This window comes from Polypterus senegalus, chromosome 10, assembly GCF_016835505.1.
Source record: "Polypterus senegalus isolate Bchr_013 chromosome 10, ASM1683550v1, whole genome shotgun sequence".
Lineage (NCBI taxonomy): Eukaryota > Metazoa > Chordata > Cladistia > Polypteriformes > Polypteridae > Polypterus > Polypterus senegalus.
Genome location: NC_053163.1, coordinates 134259782 through 134285709, shown reverse-complemented (window position 1 = coordinate 134285709; position 25928 = coordinate 134259782). Strand labels below are relative to the sequence as shown.

The 25928-nt window shown below is 38.8% G+C and overlaps 1 protein-coding gene across 8 annotated transcripts in view; it reads right to left on the bottom strand.

The window, feature by feature from the left end:
- LOC120537654 (unconventional myosin-IXb-like) overlaps positions 1-25928 on the bottom strand; it is a 96111-nt gene that overhangs the window by 26282 nt on the left and 43901 nt on the right. For 5 of the 8 annotated variants that reach the window (XM_039766748.1, XM_039766749.1, XM_039766752.1 and 2 more), the window contains exons 6-25: positions 14041-14141; positions 13812-13941; positions 13638-13727; positions 13407-13523; positions 13170-13304; positions 12794-12915; positions 12419-12560; positions 11898-12093; positions 11680-11755; positions 11365-11457; positions 7811-7924; positions 6872-6911; positions 5109-5231; positions 4938-5018; positions 4493-4603; positions 4285-4407; positions 3998-4147; positions 3756-3913; positions 2847-3674; positions 1166-1244 (exon numbers count right to left, since the gene is read on the bottom strand). In XM_039766748.1, the coding sequence (XP_039622682.1) occupies positions 1166-1244; positions 2847-3674; positions 3756-3913; positions 3998-4147; positions 4285-4407; positions 4493-4603; positions 4938-5018; positions 5109-5231; positions 6872-6911; positions 7811-7924; positions 11365-11457; positions 11680-11755; positions 11898-12093; positions 12419-12560; positions 12794-12915; positions 13170-13304; positions 13407-13523; positions 13638-13727; positions 13812-13941; positions 14041-14141 (3009 nt within the window). The remainder of the gene's footprint in view (positions 1-1165; positions 1245-2846; positions 3675-3755; positions 3914-3997; positions 4148-4284; positions 4408-4492; positions 4604-4937; positions 5019-5108; positions 5232-6871; positions 6912-7810; positions 7925-11364; positions 11458-11679; positions 11756-11897; positions 12094-12418; positions 12561-12793; positions 12916-13169; positions 13305-13406; positions 13524-13637; positions 13728-13811; positions 13942-14040; positions 14142-25928) is intronic. The other 3 variants (XM_039766750.1, XM_039766756.1, XM_039766751.1) reach the window with 2 other exon arrangements.

Below are 25928 nucleotides of genomic sequence, written 5' to 3'. Positions count from 1 at the left end.
CCACACACTGCATGTGAGTACACATTTGTCAAACAAACCAGAATTACGGGATTTTCTTAAGAAACATATAGAGAGCTTTATTTACCCTGGAGTGTTAAAAAGATGCACATGCGTTTAAATAAATAAGAAAGTTGCCAAACGGTGAACCTTGTGCAATACATGTAGAAACTTATACAGGGACTGACACAGCACATAAAGCCAAAACTGCTTATAACTGCTTTAAAATCTCAACACTATGCAAATGCTGCTGCAGGCTAACATAAAAATAATCATGTTTTTTTATTAAATTTCCTGCAGTGACCAAAAAACAAAAGTAAAACAAAAACAAGAATATGGATTTTACTTATGTAACATTCACAGTAAAACTTGATATCATTCAGTCAAGCTGGTGTTAAAACATGAATGCAGTAGATATCCTAGTCTGTAAAAATTTCATAAATCTTATGGGAGTATAGCAAGAGTGAATTTAACATGAATTCTATGTACACATACATGGCAAATAAAATTATATTGTAAAAACTGTTGAAAATAAATTGAGGTAAATTATGCTCTGACTATATAATACACTAGTGACACAACATTTGGGGTATCATCAAATTTCAGGAAAGGCACAGCTGTGTACTTGAAGCTGTGTAGAGGAGAGTAACAAAGTACATTCCAGAACTTAACAGCATGTCCTACTTTGAACAAACTCAACAGAATTAAACTTGTTTAATCTCAAGCAAAGTAGACTACATGGGGACCTAATCTAGGTCTTCAAAATTCTCAATGGCGCTGATAAAATAGATTTAGCAGAATTCTTTCAACTAAACAGTGAATCATATAGTAAGGCCACCAGTGGAAATTAGCGGGAAAACTATTTAGGACTGAAGCCAAGAAGCACCTTTTTATTTTTTTAATACGTAAAGAGTTGCAGGAATATGGAACAAACTATCGAGACATGTAGTTAAAGGGGCAACCTTGACAGCCTTTAAGAAGTATCTGGATGAGATATTGAAATAGCTTAGTTACAGTATTAGCTAAACAAACAAGCCTGATGGGCTGAATGGCCTCCTCTCATTTATTAAATTTCTTATGTTTTTATACCTCTGCTGTGCACGGGCTAAAAAAAAAAAAAATAGAAACAGAGAGCTAAAACAGAGTTGTGAGCTGGCTTTGCTCTTACCTCTTTGTTGGACAATAAGCCCACTGCACCGTCACCAGAATGTCGTCTGTCTGTCAGTGGAGCAGGGATCTCCTTATTCCTACAACAAACAAAAAATATGAAAATATTTTTAGATTTATTAGAAATGACTTCTGGCCTGTTTCTCTGACGTCACATCTGATGAAGACCATGGAGCGGCTGCTGCTTCACCACCTGAGGCCACAGGTCCGCCACGCCCTCGAGCCTCTGCAGTTCGCATACCAGGAGAAGGTGGGAGCGGAGGATGCCATCATCTATATGCTACACCGATCCCTCTCCCACTTGGACAGAGGCAGTGGTGCTGTTAGAATTATGTTTTTGGACTTCTCTAGCGCCTTCAACACCATCCAACCTCTGCTCCTTAGAGACAAACTGACAGAGATGGGAGTAGACTCACACCTGGTGGCATGGATCATGGACTATCTTACAGATAGACCTCAATATGTGCGTCTTGGGAACTGCAGGTCTGACATTGCGGTCAGCAACACAGGAGCGCTGCAGGGGAATGTACTTTCTCCGGTCCTGTTCAATCTATATACATCAGACTTCCGATATGACTCGGAGTCCTGCCACGTGCAAAAGTTCGCTGATCGACACTGCTATTATGGGCTGCATCAGGAGTGGGCAGGAGGAGGAGTACAGGAAGCTAATCAAAGACTGTTAAATGGTGCGGCTCAAACCACTTACACCTTAACACCAGCAAGACCAAGGAGCTGGTGGTAGATTTTAGGAGGCCCAGGCCCCTCATGGACCCTGTGATCATCAGAGGTGACTGTGTGCAGAGGGTGCAGACCTATAAATACCTGAGAGTGCAGCTAGATGACAAATTGGACTGGACTGCCAATACTGATGCTCTGTGTAAGAAAGGTCAGAGCCGACTATACTTTCTTAGAAGGTTGGCGTCCTTCAACATCTGCAATAAGATTCTGCAGATGTTCTATCAGACAGTTGTGGAGAGTGCCCTCTTCTACGCGGTGGTGTGCTGGGGAGGCAGCATAAAGATGAAAGACGCCTCACGCCTGGACAAACTTGTTAAGAAGGCAGGCTCCATTGTAGGATTAAAGTTGGACAGTTTAACATCTGTGGCAGAGCGACGGGCACTAAGCAAACTCCTGTCAATCATGAAGAATCCGTTGCATCCACTGAACAGTGTCATCTCCAGGCAGATGAGTAGCTTGAGTGACAGACTTTTGTCACTGTCTTGCTCCACTGACAGACTGAGGAGATCGTTCCTCCCCCACACTATGTGACTCTTCAATTCCACCCGGGGGAGTAAATGCTAACATTACTCAAAGTTATTGTCTGCTTTTACATGCATTTTTATTACTATTTCATTTAATATTGTTTTTTGTATCAGTATACTGCTGCTGGATTATGTGAATTTCCCCTTGGGATTAATAAAGTATCTATCTATCTATGTATCTAGAAAACAATCCAAATTCCCTAAAACTATATACGAGAACAAATAAACATTATATAAATGATAAACTTATGGTAATGCTTTTATCTAAAGATACTACTAATATTAATTCCACCAGATAAACTGACTTCCTTAATTTACATCTATTCTAAAGTGGGCCCTGAACCATCAGCCTTATGCATTCAATTATTTTATTAACTAGACCAAAACTACAGCCATAAATACAAAATAAGTTGTTCTTACCCAAAATGCTCTGGTGTCTCCACCTGACCTCCCTCCTGCTTGCTCCGTTCTCGCCAGCGCTCTGCTTTGTTCTGTAGCTCTGCCTGGTTAGAGTATCGCTGCAGTGCACTGCTGGTGGGGCTGCTCGGTTCCTTGCAGGATGTCTCACTGCTCGCAATGGTATTGAGAGGCAAGGAGTTGGGTCTAGGTAAGATGCTTGGGCTTGGCTTGCCATCTTTCTTCCCAGGAGAATCCTTTACCTTCACTTCAATATAAATGTACTGGTCTAGCTCCTTGGAGTCTGTTCTGACTGGCTCCTTTTCACTGAAAACTGTATTGGGCACATGTTCTTCTAGGCTGGCACTGGATGCCAGCTTGTTCTGCAGCTTGTCATGCTCAAGGCCCCTTTGTCTGCGCCGCTCTCTTTTTTCCTGATTAGTAGGATGTCTGTCAATACTCTCAGTAGAAAGGCTTTTCTGGGACAGCAGAGGTGTCTTTCTGTCTTTCTCACCTTTAAGGTTCTCAGTTGGCTGCTCTACCTCATTTTTGGGAAACGTTTTATCCATCGTTGGGTTAACTGGCTGCCATCTTTCAATCCCTCCAAGATGCTTGTCCATTTGCAACTCGGCTGCCCGTGCAGTTTCATTCTTGCTAGAAGTTTCATTTTGATGCTCTCCTTCATTCTTAGCAGAACGCTGGTAGATTTGCTGCTCAGCAGGTCTCCCCACCTCATTAATGGGGTTGATTTCTTTTGTGGGCTGGGTACTGTCCTCTTTTGCCTGAATACTGGCACGTAGCCGTCTCTCTGTCTCCTCAGCTTCTTGCTTCTTTTTACGTAGGTTACTGGCCCTGAAATTGAGAAAGATAAATTAAAAAAAAAAAACCAACAGTATAGAAAATTTAAAATAAGCAGGAAAATCTAAAATGTACCATTCTCGTGCGGAGCGCCCACGGGCTATAGCTTGAATCTTCAGAACTGTTTGTAGTTGCTTCTGGTATATCATTCTCTGACGGTAAACGCGCCACAAAGTCTGGATAATCTTTGCTGCTGTATTCTTCTGGTAAAAGCGATAGGTACGCCATTCCCTCTGGAAACAGTGATTAAAAATAAACTTAATGCAGGGTTATGCTTAACACAAGACAGTTTATATCACTTTAGTAGAGAATAATACCTGAATGGAGATAGCTGCTCTCCTCATACACTGAAATCGCCTCCTGTCCAGTATGGCACGGAACCAGCGCTGAAGAAAGATAATCTTCTGAATTACCTCATTGTGAAGAATATCCTGCAACCTTTGGCGCTCGGATTCCTTCATGAATACCTGCAAATAGAAACAAGAGAAGATGGCCAAAACCTAGACATTATTATGCTTTGTTTCACGGCTGTGTTCATAAACTATGCATCATCAATAATCCACTGTACCACAAAAAACAAAGTCCAAACTTCAACAGAACAAACCTTGGTTCTTCCTATTTGGTAGTTGTTTTTATCTAGCTCCATTTTTGTGAAGAGGGCAGAGATCACATCTTGGGTTGCTCTGGAATTCTTTGGCAGTAGGACCCGGAAATGATCAATAAACTCCTTTTATCATAAAAAAAAAAAATGTGTCATTGATTCTACTGTCACCTCACATTTAATATTGTCTCATCTGAAAGGCTTAACTCACCTGAAATGTATATTTGGCACTATACCCAGAGCGCCTGATTCGAACCGTCTCCAACATCCCTGTGTAACGCAGCTGTTGCAGCACTAATGCCTCATCAAAATAGAGTTCCTTCTGCAAGGCAAAACATACATTTCCCAGAAAACTGTCTCTAAAAATTTACTCTCTCTCAGGCCTGGCATTGTTTACATTAACTGAAATCACTTGTCAGAACTTTGTCACTTCAGAGTTCATGCTATCCCCTAAATTGACAATTAACCCAAACTACTTTTATATGCCTTGCCAGAGTAGCCAACACCTTCAATCCCTTCCCAACTCTGCACACAGATTCAGTTACTCATATCTCTGCCAGTCAAATTAGTACATAACTATGCATGCCCAATAACCCTTCACTATGTACTTCTAACACAGTATGCTCCTTGCTCATAATAATAAAATGTGATACTACCTTCTCCGCATTTGATCGGATGCATCTGATAAAGAAAGGTTCTGCTTTGCCCAGCGTTTCCAGCAATTTATTTAGTGATGTCTGCAAAAGAAAAATGATGAGATGTTGCACTTGGATTTAGTCTCTCACTTGCAAGAAGTTGCATGCCAAATAGCTGTACATAGTGCCCACCTGGAACTGTGCACTGATGCTAGGGGGTTTCTTCTTCTTGTGCAGGTGTAATAATGCCTTAGTGGTGCGATCATAGAGTGTCATGCTGACGATGTGCTTCAGAGACTGAGAATCCAACAAGTTCTGTGGAAATTATGCAGACACAAATGCTCAAGATAACTGACCGGATCAATATCCCAGCAGTTTCACTGACTTGATGCTATACTCTGGTTAAAGTTTTTTGAGCAATATATATGGGTGCTTCTTCAGTTAAGTAGCAGAGGGGGTTGTTAATCAGTTTCAGCTGCTTTGGTGTTAATGAAATTAACAACAGGTGCACTAGAGGGGCAACAATAAGACGACTCTCAAAACAGGAATGGTTTGACAGGTGGAGGCCATTGACATTTTTCGCTCCTCATCTTTTCTGACTGTTTTTTCACTAGTTTTGCTTTTGGATACGGTCAGTGTCACTACTGGTAGCATGAGGAGATACCTGGACCCTACAGAGGTTGCACAGGTAGTCCAACTTCTCCAGAATGGCACATCAATACATGCCATTGCCAGAAGGTTTGCTGTGTCTCCCAGCATAATTTCAAGGGCATGGAGGAGATTCCAGGAGACAGGCAGTTGCTCTAGGAGATCTGGACAGGGCCGTAGCAGGTTCTTAACCCATCAGCAGGACCAGTATCTGCTCCTTTGGGCAAGGTAGAGGGGATGAGCACTGCCAGAACCCAAAACATGACCTCCAGCAAGCTACTGGTGTGAATGTCTCTGACCAAATAATCTGAGACAGACTTCATGAGGATGGTCTGAGGGCCCAACGTCCTCTAGTGGGCCCTGTGCTCACTGCCTGGCACCGTGGAGCTTGATTGTCATTTGCCATAGAATACCAGAATTGACAGTTCCACTACTGGCACCCTGTGCTTTTCACAGATGATAGCAGGTTCACCATGAGCACATGTGACAGACTGTTATGCTGACTGTAACATTGTTCAGCATGACCGGTTTGGTGGTGGGTCAGTGATGATCTGGGGAGGCATTTCCATGGAGGGATGGACAGACCTCGACAGGCTAGACAACAGCACCTTGACTGCCATCAGGAATTGGGATGAAATCCTTAGACCCACTGTCAGACCCTATGCTTGTGCAGTGGGTCCTGGGTTCGTCCTGGTGCACATCAATGCTTGGCCACATGTGGTGAGTATATGTAGGTAGTTCCTGGAGGATGAAGGAATTAATACCATTGACCGGTCCCCACGCTCGCCTGACCTAAATCCAATAGAACACCTCTGGGACATTATGTTTCAGTCCATCTGGTGCTGCCAGGTTGCACCTCAGATTGTCCAGGAACTCAGTGATGCCCCGGTCCAGATCTGGGAGGAAATCCCCGAGGACATCCGTCGTCTCATTAGGAGCATGCCCCACTTGACATTGTCAGGCGTGCATTTAAGCACGTGGGGGCCATAGAAACTACCGAGTACGATTTCGAGTTGCTGCAATGAAATTTCGGAAAAATGGACTAGCCTGCCACATCATTTTTTCACTTTGATTTTTGGGGTGTCTTTGAATTCAGCCCTCTGTAGGTTGATAATTTTCATTTCTGTCAAACGATGTGGCATTCTTTTGTTCCTAACACATTACCCAGTCCATATCAGTATAGATATCCAGCATAATTTTTTTCCCTTTGAGATCTGATGTGTTTTCAAAGTGTTCCTTTCATTTTTTGAACAGTTTGCATTAAAATGACAGGCACATCCAGAATACAAAAAAATGCTGCTACATACCTTAGGGATTAACTGCTTTTGCTTGTTTGTTCTGTTTTTCCTATTAAGAAATAATATTCAGAGATGTTTACCTGAAGTTGAGATTAGGTTTAGAGTTGTAAGTATAAGTTGTAAGTTCTTGCAGTTAGTGCAGAAAGCCATGCATTATGTGAATCATGCTGTTGAAGTGATGAGGCTTTAGGTACACAAGAGGTCAAGGCACTAGCTGACAAATATCTAGTGAAAGACAGGCTCAATCATCCACAAACAAACCTGGCTTCCATTGGCCAGATACCATATGTGGCTGTAAATTACCAGTCTCTAACTGACTCAACACACCTCCACATTTTCCTCTGGTTGCCTAATAACACTCATCATCTTTACCTCAAAATCTAAATCCCTTTGCTCAACATGACCCAATCCATTTGATATCCTGAATTCTCAACTGATGCAATTAAGAAGCACACCTACTCCAGCAATGTACACTCAATTCTTCCTTCCTTTACCCAGTACAGCAAAACCAATCATACATGCTTCTAAACAGCCCCACGACACCAACCCATACATATGCAGTCCACCATTCTCTTCAAGCCAAATACTTTAATAATGCTCCTTGTTTCTGTGATACTATGATATGCCCTAATACTGTTTAGAAGAAAGCCCAGAGCCCTGTACATATGAGGGAGTTGTGAGATGTGACTCCAGATTAATAAACTTTACTAAATGGAGAAGTGAAGAACTGCAATTAAAGAAAAGGCTGTAGTTGCTTGTTCACATCGCCAAGTTGCAAAGCAGCTCCATGTATGTCATACATAGATGTGCTATTGAGCTGAGATGCATAAATCTGGCTGAAAGTCAGATGAGCGCCATGCACTGCTGTACAGGACGACCATGTATTGTGGTCATGGGTGGGGATCTGCCAAGCAGTAGTTCAGCAGCTTCACTGGGGCTTAAACTCACTGATCATGACTGCGAGGCTGCTGGGTTCGTCTCCATGAACGTAGAAACTTGCCGGGATCTTCACTGTCCAGCTGTAGGCCTCTAATACTTTTCATGATTTGAGCATGCTGATCTCTGATTGATGCCCAGAAGGACAGAGAACAAAGGGTGATGGGTTAAAATAAAGGGAAGAAAGCAGACCCAGATACCAGTTACACAAAAGTATGCACCATGATCCCAGTGAATTACATTGACTCAGAGATGAGTGACAAGAGAAGAACCCTACACCAGTTTTGTAGCGGCCTAATGGGTAGTTTAACCTCTCATGCACATATATACTTACCTGTACCTCTGCACTTTATTGAGACATCAACACAGACACCGTGTGATGGGCGCAAGTGTAGACAGATAGTAGAAATTAAAAATCTCTCACGAGGACCAGGACAGAGAATGAGGGGTCATAACAGACATGTATGACCAATGGTAAATATAGGAAACAAAAAGAAAACAAGTCTAAATCCTGCAACAGATGGTATGCCCCACACAGAGCACTGATCTAACCATCACTGAGCCAATCTGGCATTACTTGCAGAAACAAAAGCAAGGCTGACAGCCAAGGTCTGCAATGGAGATGTGGAAATTTCTCCAACAGACACGTAACAACCTACCGTGCAAGGTCCTTCAGAAACTATAAGCAAGTGTACCCTGTACCTTAATCAGAAAGTATATTTCTGTCATTTTGAAGGCAGAGGGTGGCCACACCATGCATGGATTTAATTTTTATTGGTTACTGCACTTTTTAGGATGTTTATTAATACATATTAATGCCATTATTTTAAACGCATTCCCACTTTACAGCATTTTTTCACAAGTGCCTAAGCCTTTTGCATTGCATCAACAAGGTCTCTCCCAAGGAGAAATTTGCAGTGCCTTAAATAAGTACTTCAATATATTCAATTAAGAATTTTTCCATAAAAGAAACACATAGAAAACTTATCAATTTGCTAGTATTCATAAACTCGAAACAAAAAGGCTAACTCCCTCTTGCTGAGGTTCAACAGTCTTCTTCTTTCAGCTGCTCCAGTTAGTGGTTGCTACAGTGAGCCATCTTTTCCCATATCTTCCTGTCCTCTGCAGCTTGCTCTGTTACACCCAATCACCAGCATATGTCCTCTCTCACCACTTCCATAAACCTTCTTTTAGGCCTTCCTCTTTTCCTCTTGCTTGGCAGCTTTATTCTTAACATTTTTCTCCCAATATACCTAGCATCTCTCCTCTGCACTTGTCCAAACCAATGCAATCTCACCTCTCTGACTTTGTTTCCAAACCATCCAAGCTGAGCTGACTCTCTAATGTACTCATTTCTAATCCTATCCAACCTCGTCACACCCAAAGCAAATCTTAGCATCTTTAACTTTGCCACCTCCAGCTGTCTCCAGTTTTTTGGTCAGTGCCACCATCTCCAACCCATATAACATAGCTGGTCTCACTACCATCCTGTGAGCCTTCCCTTTCACTCTTGCCGATACCCATCTGTCACAAATTACTCCGGACACTCTTCTCCACCCATTCCACCCTGCCTTCAGTCTCATTTTCACCTCTCTTCCACAATCCTCAATACTCTGAACTATTGATCCAAAGTATTTAAATTCCTCCACCTTTGCCAACTCTACTCCCTGCATCCTCACCATTCCTCCGACCTCCCTCTCATTTACACACATGTTCCTACTGACCTTCATTCCTCTCTTCTCTACAGCATATCTCCACCTCTCCATGGTCTCCTCAACCTGCTCCCTACTATCGCTACATATCACAATGTCATCAGCAAACACCACAGTCCCCTGGGACACCTGGTGTCTAATATCATCGGTCAATCACCACTGCAAATAAGAAATGGCTCAGAGCCGATCCCTGATGTAATCCCATGCTGTGGTTCAACAGTGGGGTAGACATTTTCCACAAAAATCAAAACAAAATAAGCATAGCTTGGTCTGAACACTAAGCGGAATGTGTGGCATTAATCTAACACTGCAAATCACCAAGTCCAGGTTAAACCATACCTACTGTAGAATGTTGTGGTGGCGGTATTGTGTTGTGGAGGTGCTTTTCAGCAGCAAGGATTGACAATATGGAGAGGACTGATAGGAAGGAATGCTGGAAAATACAAACAGATCCTGGAGGAAAACCTCATCCCCTCTGCCAGAAAACTTAAACTGAGGAGGAAGTGTGCATTTTAATGGGACAATGAACCACAGCAACAATGGAGTGGCTCAAAATGAGAACAAAAATGATGTCCTTGAACTATCTAGTCAGAGTCCTAACCTTAATCACATCTGTGACAAGACCTAAAAATTGCTGTTCACCGCAGCTCTCCAACTATGGCCTAACACAGAGCTTGAGATATTTTGATTACATTGTAATGTGCAAGATTAGTAGAGACTTATCCAAAACGACTAACTGCTGCAATAGCTCTGAGAGATGGTTGAACCAAACATTGAAAATGGTTAGGGGATAACTACATAGAAACTTTTAATTATGTTTTTCTTAACAGGTCAGGCTCAGAACGTCTAATCACTACTTGCATAGTGATTGCTTCAGTAAATGTCAAATTATTTAAAAATACATGCTTTGTTTTTAAATAAACGAATAACAGGAGATACCAGGATACTTAAGAGTGCAACAGCCAACAAAACTGGTTATATAATTATAATTAACTTACAATGAATTAAAACCCTTTGTTTGTAAATTGTGATCTTCCGTTTTATTGTACATCTTAAGCAATGAGAAAAGAATGTACATTTTTCACAGCTATTTACTTTATACATAGCCATTAGTGAACAGCTTTACATTTCTCAAACACAACATTAAGTACTCTCATTAATGATAAATTTAATAAATTTTCCAAAGACTTAAAAGTTGCAATTTCTCCTACATAGAACCCTTTTTTCTAATTTAACTTAATTTTTTCCTTTGTTTGAGAAAAATGATGCATACAGAACCAAGTATTTTCTCTTATTACCTACCAGCTACACCTATCGTCTCAATAAGTTGTACAGTAGTTTGCCACAACTGCATAGACGCTATCCAGTCTACCTGAATCTTTGTTATGCAGAAATGCACCAATTTCATACAGTATCTGGTTTCTACAGCCATACAATATCCCCAGTGAGGACCAGCCTCTTTCTCGATTTTCTGTTTTTATCAGAGGTTTGCAGCCTGCAGCACCTTCCTGTCACATACATTAACAACAAACAAGCTGGATAAAGGAGGAAACTCAACAAAAAAGTTCTTTAGCACCACACACACACCACATTATTTTTAACCAGAATAAAAATGGCGCTATGATAGTCTATAATGACCCATCTGCTATATTATTTAGCACATGACCTGCTCTCTTCCTGTCCTGGTACTCCTTTTGTGAAAGGTTTCCAAATCAATATAGCCTACTAGTTCAATGTACATCGTACCTCTTTTCTAATCCGTCTGCCCTCAATGTCTGTATTGAGCATGTCTCTATAAGTAGACAGAGGAGGTTGGAGATCAGATCCCCAAACCTGAAGTGTGAGGCCACTTACTTCTTATTGTCATAGTAAGTAAAGATGTCCTCAAACGCCTCTAGAGGAAGCTCCTCAGACTTATCAAAGGAGAAATCGAGAAGCGAGCAGCGGCTGTGGAGGGAAAAGGTTACACTTCTGTCAGGAGTAAGGGGGTAGAGATAATGTATTTCGGTCTGACTGACTAAAGAAACAAGAGAACTCAAATAGTGGATGGGGGATCCATGGTGCAGAGTGTCAGGACAATGAGCCCTTCAGTCTCTTACACCTAGATTTTATGTTTCCGTGCAAATCGACATAAGCTAAACAACCTGTATACTGTAGGCTCATCCTTACCGATACATCTTCTCAATGGGTGTATTAGCTCTCTTTAACTCTCCAAGTGGTATACGGGAGCCTCGTCGAACAACACCTATATTAAAAAAAAATTTTAAATGTCACTGATGTTGAACGTCTTTTAGCAAGTGTCTTCAACCATCTACCAAACTTTCAACTAATCATTACCTGCTTACCAACGGCACACCACAAACGTAAAACTGGATAATTCAATATACCTGCTGTCTTGGCAGCCCAAGCTCTCCCAGCTTCCTGAAAAGCTGCTATACCACGAATAGTAGCTCGAAGGATTGACCAGCGGAACATTGCTACTGGGTCCATGCCAACAAGCTCACGAATGTACGCTCGATCACTGCTGCGGAGAAGTGCCACAATGTCTGGTCTCATGTAGTCTGTATTCTTCTCCCTGAAATCCTATAAAAGCGAGCATGAAATCAGCATAATGAATACATTAATGAATTCAGCAAATAAATGAAATCCCGCTAATGACAGTGTTATTGTGAGCAAATCACTTGACCTGCCTGTGCTGTAACTGGAAAACCAAAAGAAATGTAATCAATTGTATCAAAGGTTAGAAGTTGCCTTGGACAAAGGCATCAGTCAAATAAATGTAATTGTAAACGTAAAGCAAATTGTGCAAGTGTATAACTATTGCAGTTTCCAAAAGCATGTTCTTTAAATATAAACTGGTACAGGCAGACTTTCAGACAGATCTGTGCTAAACTCTTTAAGGACTTGCCTTGATTTGGTATTTGACCTTTCCCGCAAAGTGGCGAATGATGAACGCTGGTTCCAGTACTGGTGTTGCCACAAAGAAACGGTTGTCCTCATGCTGCTGCTTGAATTTTGCCAAAAGAGTCTCATTAGTAGCATGAGGAAAGCTGTGTGGGACAAGACATTTCTAAATGAAAAAACAATGATCCAGCAGCCTAAGAAACAGGCTGGCTAGTTTCAATTAATGAGAATAATACAGAGCTTTTCAACCTGCAGTACTCAGGGAAGCTAACCAAATCATTCCCAAACAAGTACAGACGTTGAGTAAAAAGACTGGCCAGATACATTCAATGTTAAACAACCCAATTTATTTAGGTGGAATTCAACCTCAGGCACGTACTTGCTCTCCTCATCAAGTAGATAGAAGAGGCCTGTAGGCTTCTTGCTGATGAGCTGGATGCAGCCCACATTGTCCGTGTAGTCAATGTTATGCCATGTAATGCCTTCACTCTGATATTCTTCCTGCAAAATTCATCACAGAGAAACACTAATTGAGAATGGGATCTTTAAAATCAACAAGGATTAAACAAAGCAATAGTCATAACCAACTAGACCAACCAAAAAAAAAAAAAAATCATGGGCTAGAGCTATTAATTTCCAAATAGCTGATTTAGATGATTAAGCAATAGCACAGACAACAAGAATGTAAAAAAATAATCTTGTGATATAGTATCAAAAGGAGACAATATACATGGAGAAGCATGGTCCAGGTTTACCTGCTCCAGCTTAAAGATGTGCTGGTTGAAGTAGTACTGCAGCTGCTCATTGGCGTAATTTATGCAGAACTGCTCAAAGCTGTTGGTCTTGAAGTCCTCAAATCCAAAGATATCTAGGACCCCAATGGATAGGCACTGCAAGAAAAAAAAATATATAAGAAAAACGTGAGGGAACATAAGATGGTACCCGTGATCCCATTCACTACAACTGTCATGTTGCCATGGCACATATCTTACAGAAATAGACTCTTCCATGTCTCTCTTGTTGAGGAGAGCGTGGTTGATGCGCAACACAATCCAATCAAACAAGGCACTATACAGTGATTTTGCCATGGAGTCACGAGCCGTGACAGCCTAAAGAGGTGGAAAAAAAAAAAAACAAAGAGAAAGGAGAGTCAAAGTTATGAGATAGAACAGGTAATGGACAGCTAATTTCCTCTATTTCTTCTTTTCTCCTTCTTTTTGCACCTCATTGAGGCTGTAGTGCAGGATCAGTTTCTCATTGACAGTGACAGTCTTCCGCTTGGTCAGTGCTTCCACCAGCAGTTCCTGTTTCACCTGCAAAGAAAAAAGATGGCAAGATAAGCCTTTGTGGGCTTATCACAGAGTTTACAAAATAGCAATGATAGTTTAGCCACGCACCCTTAAAAGCTCTGACAGGATGCTCAGCACCTCTGGAGGACCCACATCAAGTCCTTCATCTCGCCCTGTCGATTTTTTCTTATATGTTACATTCCCAAGGTACAATATGGCAGACAGCACTGAGAAAATCCTGTGCAGACAAAAGGTCCAAGCCCATATCAGAAAAAATTCAGTTATTTTCCAACACTTTACATGCCCATCACCAATTCCAAATTTAGCTGATCCCTACTGTCTTGTGGTGGCTGGGAGGAAGCCAACCATCTCCATGGCTTGTTTGAGCCGCTGAAATTCATGCCTATGGTCCTCACCATCTTCAATTTGGAAGTTCTCCTGTAAGAGCAGATTTGTTTAATTAGACAAACAGACAACAGTGCATCTTATAAAGCAGAGAGACAAGCACACAAGGGCAAATAAATATAACAGTAAAACTACAGAAGTACATATACAGTGCCAGAAGTCAGCATGTTGCTTCATTAGATAAACTATTTTCCTTGGAATGACTGTATGTAGATTCACATACAAAGCACACAGGTGCACTTACATAAATGATTAAATAAAGGAAAAAGTAAAAACACTACACGGGTACATAGTACACAGTCGCTCAATCCTCCCTCCTAACTCTAGCTGCCAGTAATTTTATCCATTCTTACTTACAGTATGCATTTTCATAGCTATATTTTAAAACATGCATGGGATGCATTTTCGTTATTGAAATATGAACTGTTTTTTCCCAAATTATTAAAGTAGTAGAAAAATGCATCACAGTCCTAAAATGCACAATGTACCACAATCCTGTAAACATCAAGGAAGTAAACATTATCACTTTATACTTTAAATTCTTTATAATTTTCAAAAAGCAGATTATAAAAATGTCTATTATAAATAATGTTACATAAGCAAAAGGCCAAAATGCATAATGAAACTACTTCATGCAGGAGTTTCAAAGAAAAAAAAAATGTTTAAAGTAGGTGAATGCAATTGGCTGTCTAATCTGAATTCCTGGCCATATTAACTGTGAAGAGGGATGGGTAGCTTGAAACAAAAGGTTGACAGATATGTATCAATTCTCTAATGATTGGCATTTAGAAAAATAAAATTGGGCAGGTTAAATGTTATCATTGTAAAAATGAGTGACAGTTCCCAAACCCCTTTCTGAATTGTCCAATTTGCCTCTTTCTTGTTTTTGTGTCTGAGGTAGGGTGGAGGAGAAAGTGATTTTAGTTGAGGTTGAGGGCAGGAGGAAGATGGCATTTTGCCAGAGATTGGGTGTTATTTTGAAAGAAGTAGGATGGAGCTTTACTGCAGGGAGCAGAGAAGCTTTTGTTGGAGGACAGATGTCATTTTGGCAAAGGGAGGATGTACTGGAATGGACATTGTATATTTGGCCAATTTACCACTAGCATACAGCCAAATCACCTTGTGTTTTGGAAGGGAGAAAAAATAAAGACACAGAGGGAGATGCATATTCCTTTATGAATAGAACACAGGTATCAATCCTATTTATGGACAACAGTGGGTGCTACCAGATAAACATGAGATTTTAAAAAAAGCCTAGAAATGACAGTACCAGGCAATGGATAGTCCCCCATGTTGCTACATGGTAGTGTGGAGCCCTGTCACAGTATGATTGGAGTCAGGACATTCTGTTTGAGACTCAACATTGTACATCTTTAGTAGGACCAACATGTGGAGCTCTTCAATGAAGGTCTGAAGCCACTTGCATGTTAATCTAGGACCCTGAAATTAATTCACCAGGGTCGTGATTATTGACGATAAAGGTTTGGGATTCACGCTTTCAAAGCCTTTCAAGCACAGAAGAACATGTAAATAGGTCTGAGCTTAAAATCCCTCTGGTTAAAAGAATATAAAGCCCACAAGGTGAACATTGACAAAGGCTTGACTAACAGGAGAAAGAAAGGCTATGGTGTGAATTAGCAGACTAATTCATGGAAGATGGGCATAAAGAGTTAAAGCAGTAGCATGGTTAAATAGAACAACAACCCCAATGTAGAAGAAAGGACTTGTTTTATGAATAATCAGTCCATATGGGAAAGTAGGTATTTTATCGCTTTCACCCCTTTGTTGTCATTTCAGTTTCCTATTGAGTTTAATATTCCTTAATAAATACTTTGTGTATTTCTTTTTTGAAAATTTTAGATCTTCAGGTTTTTCTTTTAAGTTTGGAATAGACACCCACCCTACAATCCACACCACACAGGCTCAAAGTTTATATATCCAATTTCTGAACCCACTTTTTCCACTATAGGATCATGGGGAAGCGATGCTTATCTGAGGTACACTGGGTGCAAGACTAGAATCAGACATAATTATAATCAGAAATAAAAATACCCTAAACATTGTAAAGATATGCAACATCTTCATCAGTTGAGTTATATGTAAAATCAACAATGAAAATGTATGAAGTAGTATTCCTGAATAACAGGGCACATTGTTAATATAACCATGTCACAATTATTCAATCCCTATAAAATACTGCTCTTTTAAAAACCTTCTGGTAGTTTATGTGGCCTAAAATGGTCTTAAAACATAATTAATCCTTTGGGAACTATGTAATGATCCTTAATTTGCTTCAACTGTGATGAAAAATTATACCCTACCCATGAACGTGTTCAAGGTAAGTTGCAATCATGGTTAACACTAAGGAGCATTCACAAAAAGCTGGCTGAGACAAGAAATTATGTCATTGCACCTGAAGGGAACCAAGTTTAATAATATTTACCAAGACTGTAACATTCTAAGAGACACTACTGGGATGTAACAGTGTGGGGTGGCTCCATTTTTCTGTTACATTAGGGAGCCTCTTGAACCCACCACTGTCAATAGTCATGAAACTGAAATCAGCCAGGCAGATGAGGACACATGCATTCAGACAAGGGGTAGGTGCAAAAGTGAACAAGTGCTTTTATTAAAATCAAATAAACAGTGTCCAAATAGTGCAGTGCTCCAAAGGTCAACCATACATAAATAAATAATCCAATAAAAATGAAGTATTCAGGGGAGGCTAAAACCAGTTCAATAAACAATCCTTTAAAATCAAGGTTAAAATCCCCAGGCAGTAATTTGTCCTTTAAAACTCAGTCCCCGGTACAACCCTTTTAAAACTAATGCTTCTTCTGCTAACTTCTCACGAGGTCCCACAGCAGAGGAGATGCCCACCTGACAAGCATGGCCATCCATCTTCTTCAGGTTCACGTCCCTACTTCTCCCATGGCCCCCAGTAGCGCACCCCATCTGAACCTCATCTAACCATGTCTCGAGTCCCTGTGGCTATCTGTGGCTCCAACAGGGCTCCTCACCCAAGCCTCCCTGACTCCCACTGCCTTCCCTGGACTTATATGGGAGCGAGCACCGCATTGCTCCAGGTCTCAGAGTTGCTCAGCTGGAGCAATCCACTACAGCAGCCCTGAGCATTGGACTCCCACTCCCCAAGGGACTGTCCTACCAGCTGTCTGTCATCTCTCTCACTCCACTTTGCTCGCACCAGGCTCTCTCTGCCTTCCTGCCTGCTTCTCTCCATTCTTTAACCTTTATTCTTATTTCCTCTTTCATCCATCTCCCCTTTACTGTGCAGGCTTCTCTTATACTGCCTCTTTAATTGGGCACAAGTGCAATGAGCTGCTTCTTCCGCAGGACCATTGAGATACCTCTCTGATCCACTCACCTCTACATGTGTGTGCAGCACCTCAATTAACCATGGAGAAAAACACACTTGCACACACCTGCACTCAATTGGTGCCTACACTTTTTGAGGCGCAACTATTTATTTAAAATTCGCACAGTGCCACAGACTATATATGGGAGAATTGTAAGGACATTTAAAACTTATGGTATGACTGCAAACCTGCCTGGCCATGGATGAAAGCACAAAATTTTCTCAAGAGCCTTTAGCAACTTAATCTGGACAACTAAAAAAAAACAACACCCTCTGCTACTGCAAAACACTTATGAGGATCAGGATGAGGTGATGAAGGCCAGGCAAGCGTTTCAGTGGCAACCATTAGACAAACACTGAACAAAAAAGAACTTCATGGCTGTACTCCAAGACACATTGCACTCTTGACCACAATAAAAAGCACAGGTTGATCAGAATATGCCAGGAGGTATTTGGATAGGCCTGTAGACTTTTTAGACACAATTCTATGGACTGATGAAACTAAACTAGAACTGTCTCGACACATGAACCAAAGTTTGTCTGGAGTGAAAGAGGCCAGGCTTATGACTAGAAGAGTATGATCCCTACTGTCAAGCACAGAGGTGGGTCATTGATCATGTGGGGAATGTTTTTCTGCTGCAGAACTGGAAATCCTGATCACATACCTGGCATCATGGATCCCCAGAAATATCAGGCCATTTTTAAGAATGTGATATTATCTGTTTGGAAATTGAATCTTGGTGATCAATGGTGTCTCCACCAAGACAATGATCCCAAGCACACCTCCAAGTCAACCAAAGCTTGGTTAAGAAATATTTTCTGAAATGTTCAAGAGTGGCCATCTCAGTGCACAGATATAAATCACATACAAAGTCTTTGGTGAGATTTAAAGAAGGCAGCTGAATCACGGATGTCATCAAACATCAATGAGCTGAAGACTTTTTGCATGTGAAGATTGGGATAAAATTCTAATAGAGAGGTTTAAGAAGCTAGTCAGCACTTACTTTATAGCTGAGAAGTTATAAAGTAAGGCTAAAGGATTCCCCACAATGTACTGAAATTGTGGGTTGAATAATAGTGCACACTTACATTTATGAAAAGAATGACTTTTTCATTTGAACTCAAAGTTAAGTGAATTAATGCATATGTATCAATAAATATTTTGTTGTTTAATGAGGCTTTTTGTTGTACATTTTACTTAACCTTGACTCATTTTGTTATAATGTGTTTTGAAGTGAGGGTGTTGAATATTTCCGATTGTAACTGTAGATCAATAAATAAGTCTGAAAAAGTGGATAAAATATGCATTTTTTTGGGAATATTTTGAAAAGTATGGGGATTATATATATGTTTCAATATAATTTTCAGGATACAAACAATTTTTCATGTACAATGAACACTGGTTCTCACTGATCAAAGTTACATAATAGCCACCAAAAATAAAGCAAAATTCTATGTTGTTCCAAATCCTCATCTGCCTTTTGTATTGGGCTTTTTTTTTTTTTTGCAGAGTTTCATTGCAACATGGGCTGGATTCACATCCTCTGCTATAGTGCATGTGGAGATTATACTATATGAAGAGAAGTAGAATGACGCAAAGTCTCTTGGACAAATAGTAGGACAAATATGACAGCACACCCTTGAATGTTTTGGTTTCCTTTAGGTCTTTCTAACACTTTGCTCTCCTAGATTTGAAACTGCATAGCACTTTGTTAAACTGTGAGTGTTCATCTGGCATTAGGAATAAACTGCGTACTTATTTTCTATTCTTTGTAAAGCACTTACATAGTATAATGATAAGCCAAACAAAGATCATTACAATGCAATCACTAACTACATTCAAGTTTGTAGTACTAGGGTGTTGTACCGCCTGTTTATTGAACACCCTGTTTATTTCTTCAATCAAGTATGGTTTCCATGTTGTATTTTAACTTTTGAAGCAAAATGTTGAAGAGACGCCTTACTCCACTCTGTCCACCTGTACAAATGCCGGCTATAAAGGTTACTCCTAACAAAACTGTAATGAGAAAGGCAAAACACATCAGGCAGCTTAGCTTCTTTGGCAAGGGGCTGGCAGAATGACTTTCATCACCACTTTTACTGATGACTAACCAAAAGCAGAATATAAAAACTAACTCATGATTCACCAGTTTACTGCTTATGGAAAGCATTAGCAAAGCACAAAAAAAAATAAAATCTCATTAGTACTGTAGATAAGACACTACTTAATCAAAGGGTACACTCATTCACACAGCCACAATTATTATTTGGGTCATCTGAGCACCACAAAAATATCTGTAATTGGTGATATAAACATGAATATTTTGTGGTCATCTTAGAAGAAAACTGAGGAACCACATGTGTTAGTTTTGGTTGTGTTACAGTTCACAAGTGTGCACAGGTCTCACTGGCAGCATGTTTTACAAAAAGTATTGACAATTAAGAAACCCTAATGTAAATGGAATTCACAGTCTCTAAACAAACTGCAAAAGTACTATTTTTGTCAGACTGACAGATAGGCACACAAAGATCAATGATTACAAGACTAAAAATGCAATGTTTTATAAATTATACATTTCAGAAAAATAAAGCTGTCTATTTCATTACAGGTAGGATACAAAAATATATTGTCTGATACATTAACACATTTTTCAAAACCACTTGATCCAATTCATGGATGGCAGAGTTACAGACCACCCTTGCAGCAGGTAGGAATCAACCGTGAAAGGGGCTTCAGTTTAAAATAGAGTAAAATAATAAATAAAATAAAAAAGAGTAAAGCAGCAAGACAAAAAAAAACCAAAACAAAATTCTTGCAATGTTAGAAGCCGTTTTTATCTTTTGTAAAAGTAATTCTAAAGGAATTCTGACTATATGATGGGAGTGGTTGATAAAGGGGAGATTCTCCTTCAATTTAAATGATACAGAATCAGGGGAGATTTCTATAAAATTTTCAAAATGGAAAGCTAGGCAGATTTACTTCCTCAATCAACAATCAAATCAAGTGACTGAAGATAGTTTCATTTTCACTGTTTGAGTGGAGTGTGCATGTGTTTGTGTGTGTGTGCGTGTCCTGTTACATTAACTACTGCATGGTTTAAAAATTAAACTTATTTTGATACTATATTTAGAAAGCATATTGTCTTCCAAAAATACTAAATAGAGAAGCTTAAATTTAAGAATTACTTGACAAAATATAAAGTGGTAAGCAATAAGCCTTAAGTATTGTACACCCTATGATTACAGGGCGGTGACTTGCTGTTTCTGCTTGTGGTACTACTCATACTATATTTCTCACACAAGCTCCAATACCAGACTTCCACCACTATGATCTTTTGAGCTCCACACTGGCTTTTCAGCTGCAAAATCTGCTAAACTATAGAGTTCCAATTTACATTACAAATGTTCTGGTTTATGGCTTTAAAATGCATTACTTCTTGCAACAGAATTGATAAATTAAAAAAAAAAAAAAAAATTCAGCTTAGATTTTCTACACATCCTACTGACTACTTTCATTTGACAGTAAACTATGTAATCTTATTTTCTGAAGTGACCTTTCTGTTACATATGTAGCATTTCCCTGAAAGAGTTGCATTTAAATATCATGTTTGTTTTACTACATATCGCTAACATGTCTAAACAGAATAAGAGAATAATTCAATTTACATTCCAACTGTTCCTTTTCTAATGTGCTAGAAATTAGACATAAATGTATTCAGCATTTTAAATTTATTGTACCTCTAAAGCATGAATGAGGGGCTATGTTGATGCCCACCCCAAACTCAAAATATCGCAGCACAAACAAGGGACCAACAAACATCCCTATAGAAACTGTTATTTTTATTCTAGCATTAATAGCCAGCATAGGCGAGCTAAGTGCATATGAAAATGTAATATTTAATTCAGCCATGGGATCTAAATATAAAAATTAAAAATGTACCTCTTTCCTAATTAAGAATGTTTACCTTTTAACTTTAGAAAATTAAAAAAAAAAAAAAAGAGGGAAAAAAATCAATTCAATCGAAAGCACACAGTTCAAGATTACATAAAATTAATTAAAAACAATAGTCTACACTTCAGACCCATCCCTCACCATCTCCAAACCTGCCATCCCAATGGAGGTTAAGATCTGACATTTCAAGGTCTCTGTTTTCCAGCATGCCAGGAAGCACACCAAACACACAACACTGAGTTTCACTCCAACAACGACTTAGAAGTTTATGAATGTAATATTATACACTAATTATCATCAATACTCCTTACTAAGGCAGTAAAAGGATATAAATACAGATAGAAAAATACAAGAGACCTAGGAATACGTAAACTAATACTACACCAAAAACAACAGAACCAAATAAGGTCTTGCTATTTAAAAGTTAAACTAAAATGTTCATTTACAAATATTTAAATTAAATACTACACTCTTCAAACTTAAATTAGAAAAAGACAATACCTATTAATTAAACAAACAACTCACAGAACAGCATAAATTTATGGAATTTATGGAAAATAGATAAAAAGAGGAAACAATTACAATCAAGGGAGTTAATAGGACATATAAGAAGCCAATTACTAATATTGACCATTATATTAATTGAAAATTTGCACGGCATTAGAAGTGCCATTGTCTAGATCATTTACATTTCTTTGGTAATAGATTAGCGACCAATGCTTACTTTAGCGTGTTTATTTGCATTTCCTATTCAACTCCATTACTAGACCGTATTCACATTTGAAATATATCAAGAATGAAAAAGAATTAACTTCTTTAAATTTTTTCTGCTTCTTCAGGTTGCATATGTGGGCATAGCCTTCAGTTATAAGGTGATAATACCTTATGCCTGCAGCACACAGTCACTATTAAATATGCTTATACACAGCCCTCTTCATAAGGGCTGCCACAAGAAAGTCTGGAAAGAAGTACGCCTGACTGTTCTCAAAAAGAATTACTGACTTGCATCTGGTGTGGAATAGCACGGTGGTTTTTAGTCTGTGGGCTGAATGCTGTGTTCATAAATAATTCAAACCTAATTTTAAAGATTTTCTTTATATTGTATCACATAGAACCCTTGGTTTCAGTGTTGTCATTTGAATCTACTACTCTGACTCAGGGTGGTCCTGCTACTAGAGTTTTTTCCAGTTGGCCACATTTACCTCTTCTTTTCATCCACCTGCACCATTTCAAAGTCTCATTTTGCACACATTGGGTCTGAGGTAACAGCTCCCACTCACTCTCTAGCTCTTTGAGCCAGTCCATGCCAAGATCTAAACTGCCCTGGAACCACGTGCCAAGACGGATGGATTTTTGCTTAAGAGAGTGTTTTACTAGGCAAGTACTATCTTTCTGACCGCTCCACCCAGTTGAGCAGTTCAAACAATGCGATTCTCTGTCTTGAACTCAGATTTAGTACGCCACTGTTACAATATTTTTAGTTTTAAGTGAGCTTGTTGGTACGTTATGTTTAGAACAGTTTTAGAAATTGGCAGACTAAAACAAAGGAATATAAAAGGGCAATGAATATTAATAATAAATACACATATCTAACATTTCATGTTAGTGTTACTAATATTAAAAAAACAGCAAGGAAGTATATTTTGAATATAGTCACCAGTATTCAGTTACCTTAGTCATTCCATAAAAAATAAATACAGGAATATGCTGAATGCAGGAGTAGAACTGTGCTTAAAACTGGATCCCAACATTGACAATAAAGACTATAAAACAAAATGAGACTTAGTGCCATCAAGCAGAATCAGCCTTCAAAAGGAGTCATTTTCCCTTTTTATCACATTAATTTATATGTAGCGTTTGTTACTTTTTCTAATTCTTCTCTTCTACATCTGAATGCACATGTAATTGAATATTTGTGTGTATTAAAATTATGGGAATTTTAAACAAATTTTTATTCCTCAAGCCATACTACTGTTTTTACATTAAAACACTTATTAGAAAAGTATTTGACGTACATGAGAAAAACCTAAAGACAAATAACCACACAAAAACCTATCAGTATTCCCTTGCTATCTTCAAACGCAATATTTGGGAAAGTGGTGGGAGTTAGAGATACCACTTTTATTTGTGACTAGTAAAAGAGAAGTACTTAATTTAAGAGTAAAAAAAATGGTGGTACTTCAAAATATTTCAATTCCTGCATATGGTACAACACCACAAAAAGGTTACGTACCCCAGCCTAGAGATATCACAAAACATTTGATCACATATGCATCAACAGTTTGCTGTAGTTAAAAATGTGGTTTGATTTATAGGACATTTACAGGATTTATATAAAAATCATTCAGTGCGACTACTGATAGCAGTAATCAATTTCTTATTCCCAAAGTCGATGAAATTTAATGACAGAACTCATCTTTGAGCATTTACCAGGTAACGGATATGCTATTTCAACCTTCAGTTTATAGGAATAAGGTCACAGAGAAAGAATTATAACAATTTCATAAGCTTTCCAAATTTCAACCCAACTTTCGTTACCTGGTTTAACATTTTTAAATGTTCGTCATTTCAAGTCATTTGTCGTTACAATTTTATTATTTTTGTAACAGTGACAACAGAAATTTCACGGTAAAATGTTTGCCTACATCCAAACATAATATATTGTGGATCATTGCTGGCGCTTTGCCAATGAATACGAGTTTCAGAGAAATACAGTATTGGATCATTATAATCTTTTAATAATGCAGCCATGTGATTGTTTTTAGTGTAGACAAAATACTAGGTACATGTTTAGCCACTGTAGCATAAAGTATCTTTAAGCCATTCTTCACACACTTCTACATAAGTGTGGGTTGAGGCAAAGTCAGAAACCAGGCTGTTAAAAGATGACGAGACCTTCCCCTGCATTCTAATAGAATAAGGGATGGTACTTGTCTTATGTTGTGTTTAGTAAACTAATAAGATCGTTACTACTGTATTGAATATATACAATTTTTAAAAATTGTATGTATAGCAGTGAGATTTACTTACTTCAGTGGGCAAGAATACTGGTATTTAATTGTTTTGCCATTAGTAGTGGTTGTTAACTGAGTACAAGAAAAAAATACACAATTTAAAATTAATTGATCTCAAGTTAAAACTGAATCAGTAAACTAACTACTTTAAGTTGCACATAATGTTTCTTGTGATTATGGGGTGCCGTGTTTAGGGTAAAGGAACTGTCCCAGAACTTTTCATGGGAGGCAAGTTGTTTCATGCACACGGACAGACATGGCTACCACAGGGCTGCATTTGGTTACTAATACCTGTATATCTGAATAATTCTTACACCTTGAACACTCAAAATTAAATGGAACATATGTAATTTCTCCACTCAATCTTGAGTTACTCCTGATGCCTCTATGCAACACTGTATTATCTTCTTGGATGATCATCTGATATGTTTGGATTCACATTTGATTTCTAGGAAAACAAATTTTTATTTCTCATTTGATAGCTTTCTGCCCAACAATATGCAACTGGCCTTTTCTTTTTTAAATGGAGTTTGCCCTGTGGAGATTTGTTGTGATTCAGCTCCAACTAACCTCTCAACTTCAAAAAAGTAATAGCATATTTTTAAACATCATTAAAAAGTACGGTGCAGCTAGGAGGCTGATTCATGCCTCAATGAAAAGGTGAACTTTAAATCCTCCATGTTTACAATCTGACCTAATCAAACGGAACAAAGAGAAGCATGTACTTCCTACTCTGACAAGTGCTCATTATAACAGTCAAGTAAATAATTGTTATTACTTGCCTACTAAGTAAACCCCTTTAGCCAAGGATTTTAAGATTTAAAAAAAAAATTATAAACAGTAGGAAAATACAGAGTTCTTTCCGTCTCTTCAGGCTTTTTAAAAGGAAAGCACTCGAGCTTTAGTCCTACTGTAAATGCAGAGGCTAGACAAAAAATAGCTACCTAACAAAACCTCAGTTGATTGAAGGTTAATAAGGTGGACAAGGTTTCAGATATTCAGAACCAAGTAAAACAGAAAAAGAATCATCCTAAAATGTGGTACACTGCCATGAGGCACTTCATGCCAATGAATTGGATGGCATTATGCTTCACAAGCACCATATACTTTCATTCAAAGGATTTGCCATGCCCAGATCACTGCCCAACAGTATGGACTGTACACGCCACAGGAGCAAAGAGAGGGATATGTAGAGCATATGTACAGCGATCTTTAAATAACATGTAACAAATTTCATAATATTTCAATTTTGCTTTTTTAACATCAATGCACATGGACTGGACAAATGAAATTTGTGTAAGTTTCATAATTTATCGTGAAGTGTATCATCTTCAGCTAATGTCAAGTACCTTATGCACAATTAACAACCATAAGTTTTAAAGTATAATAAAATCTATTAAACTATGAGTGCCCACTAATTCAACAATGTGCCATATAAAAGTATATACAATTTCCTGCATTTGGCATGGCTGCATTTG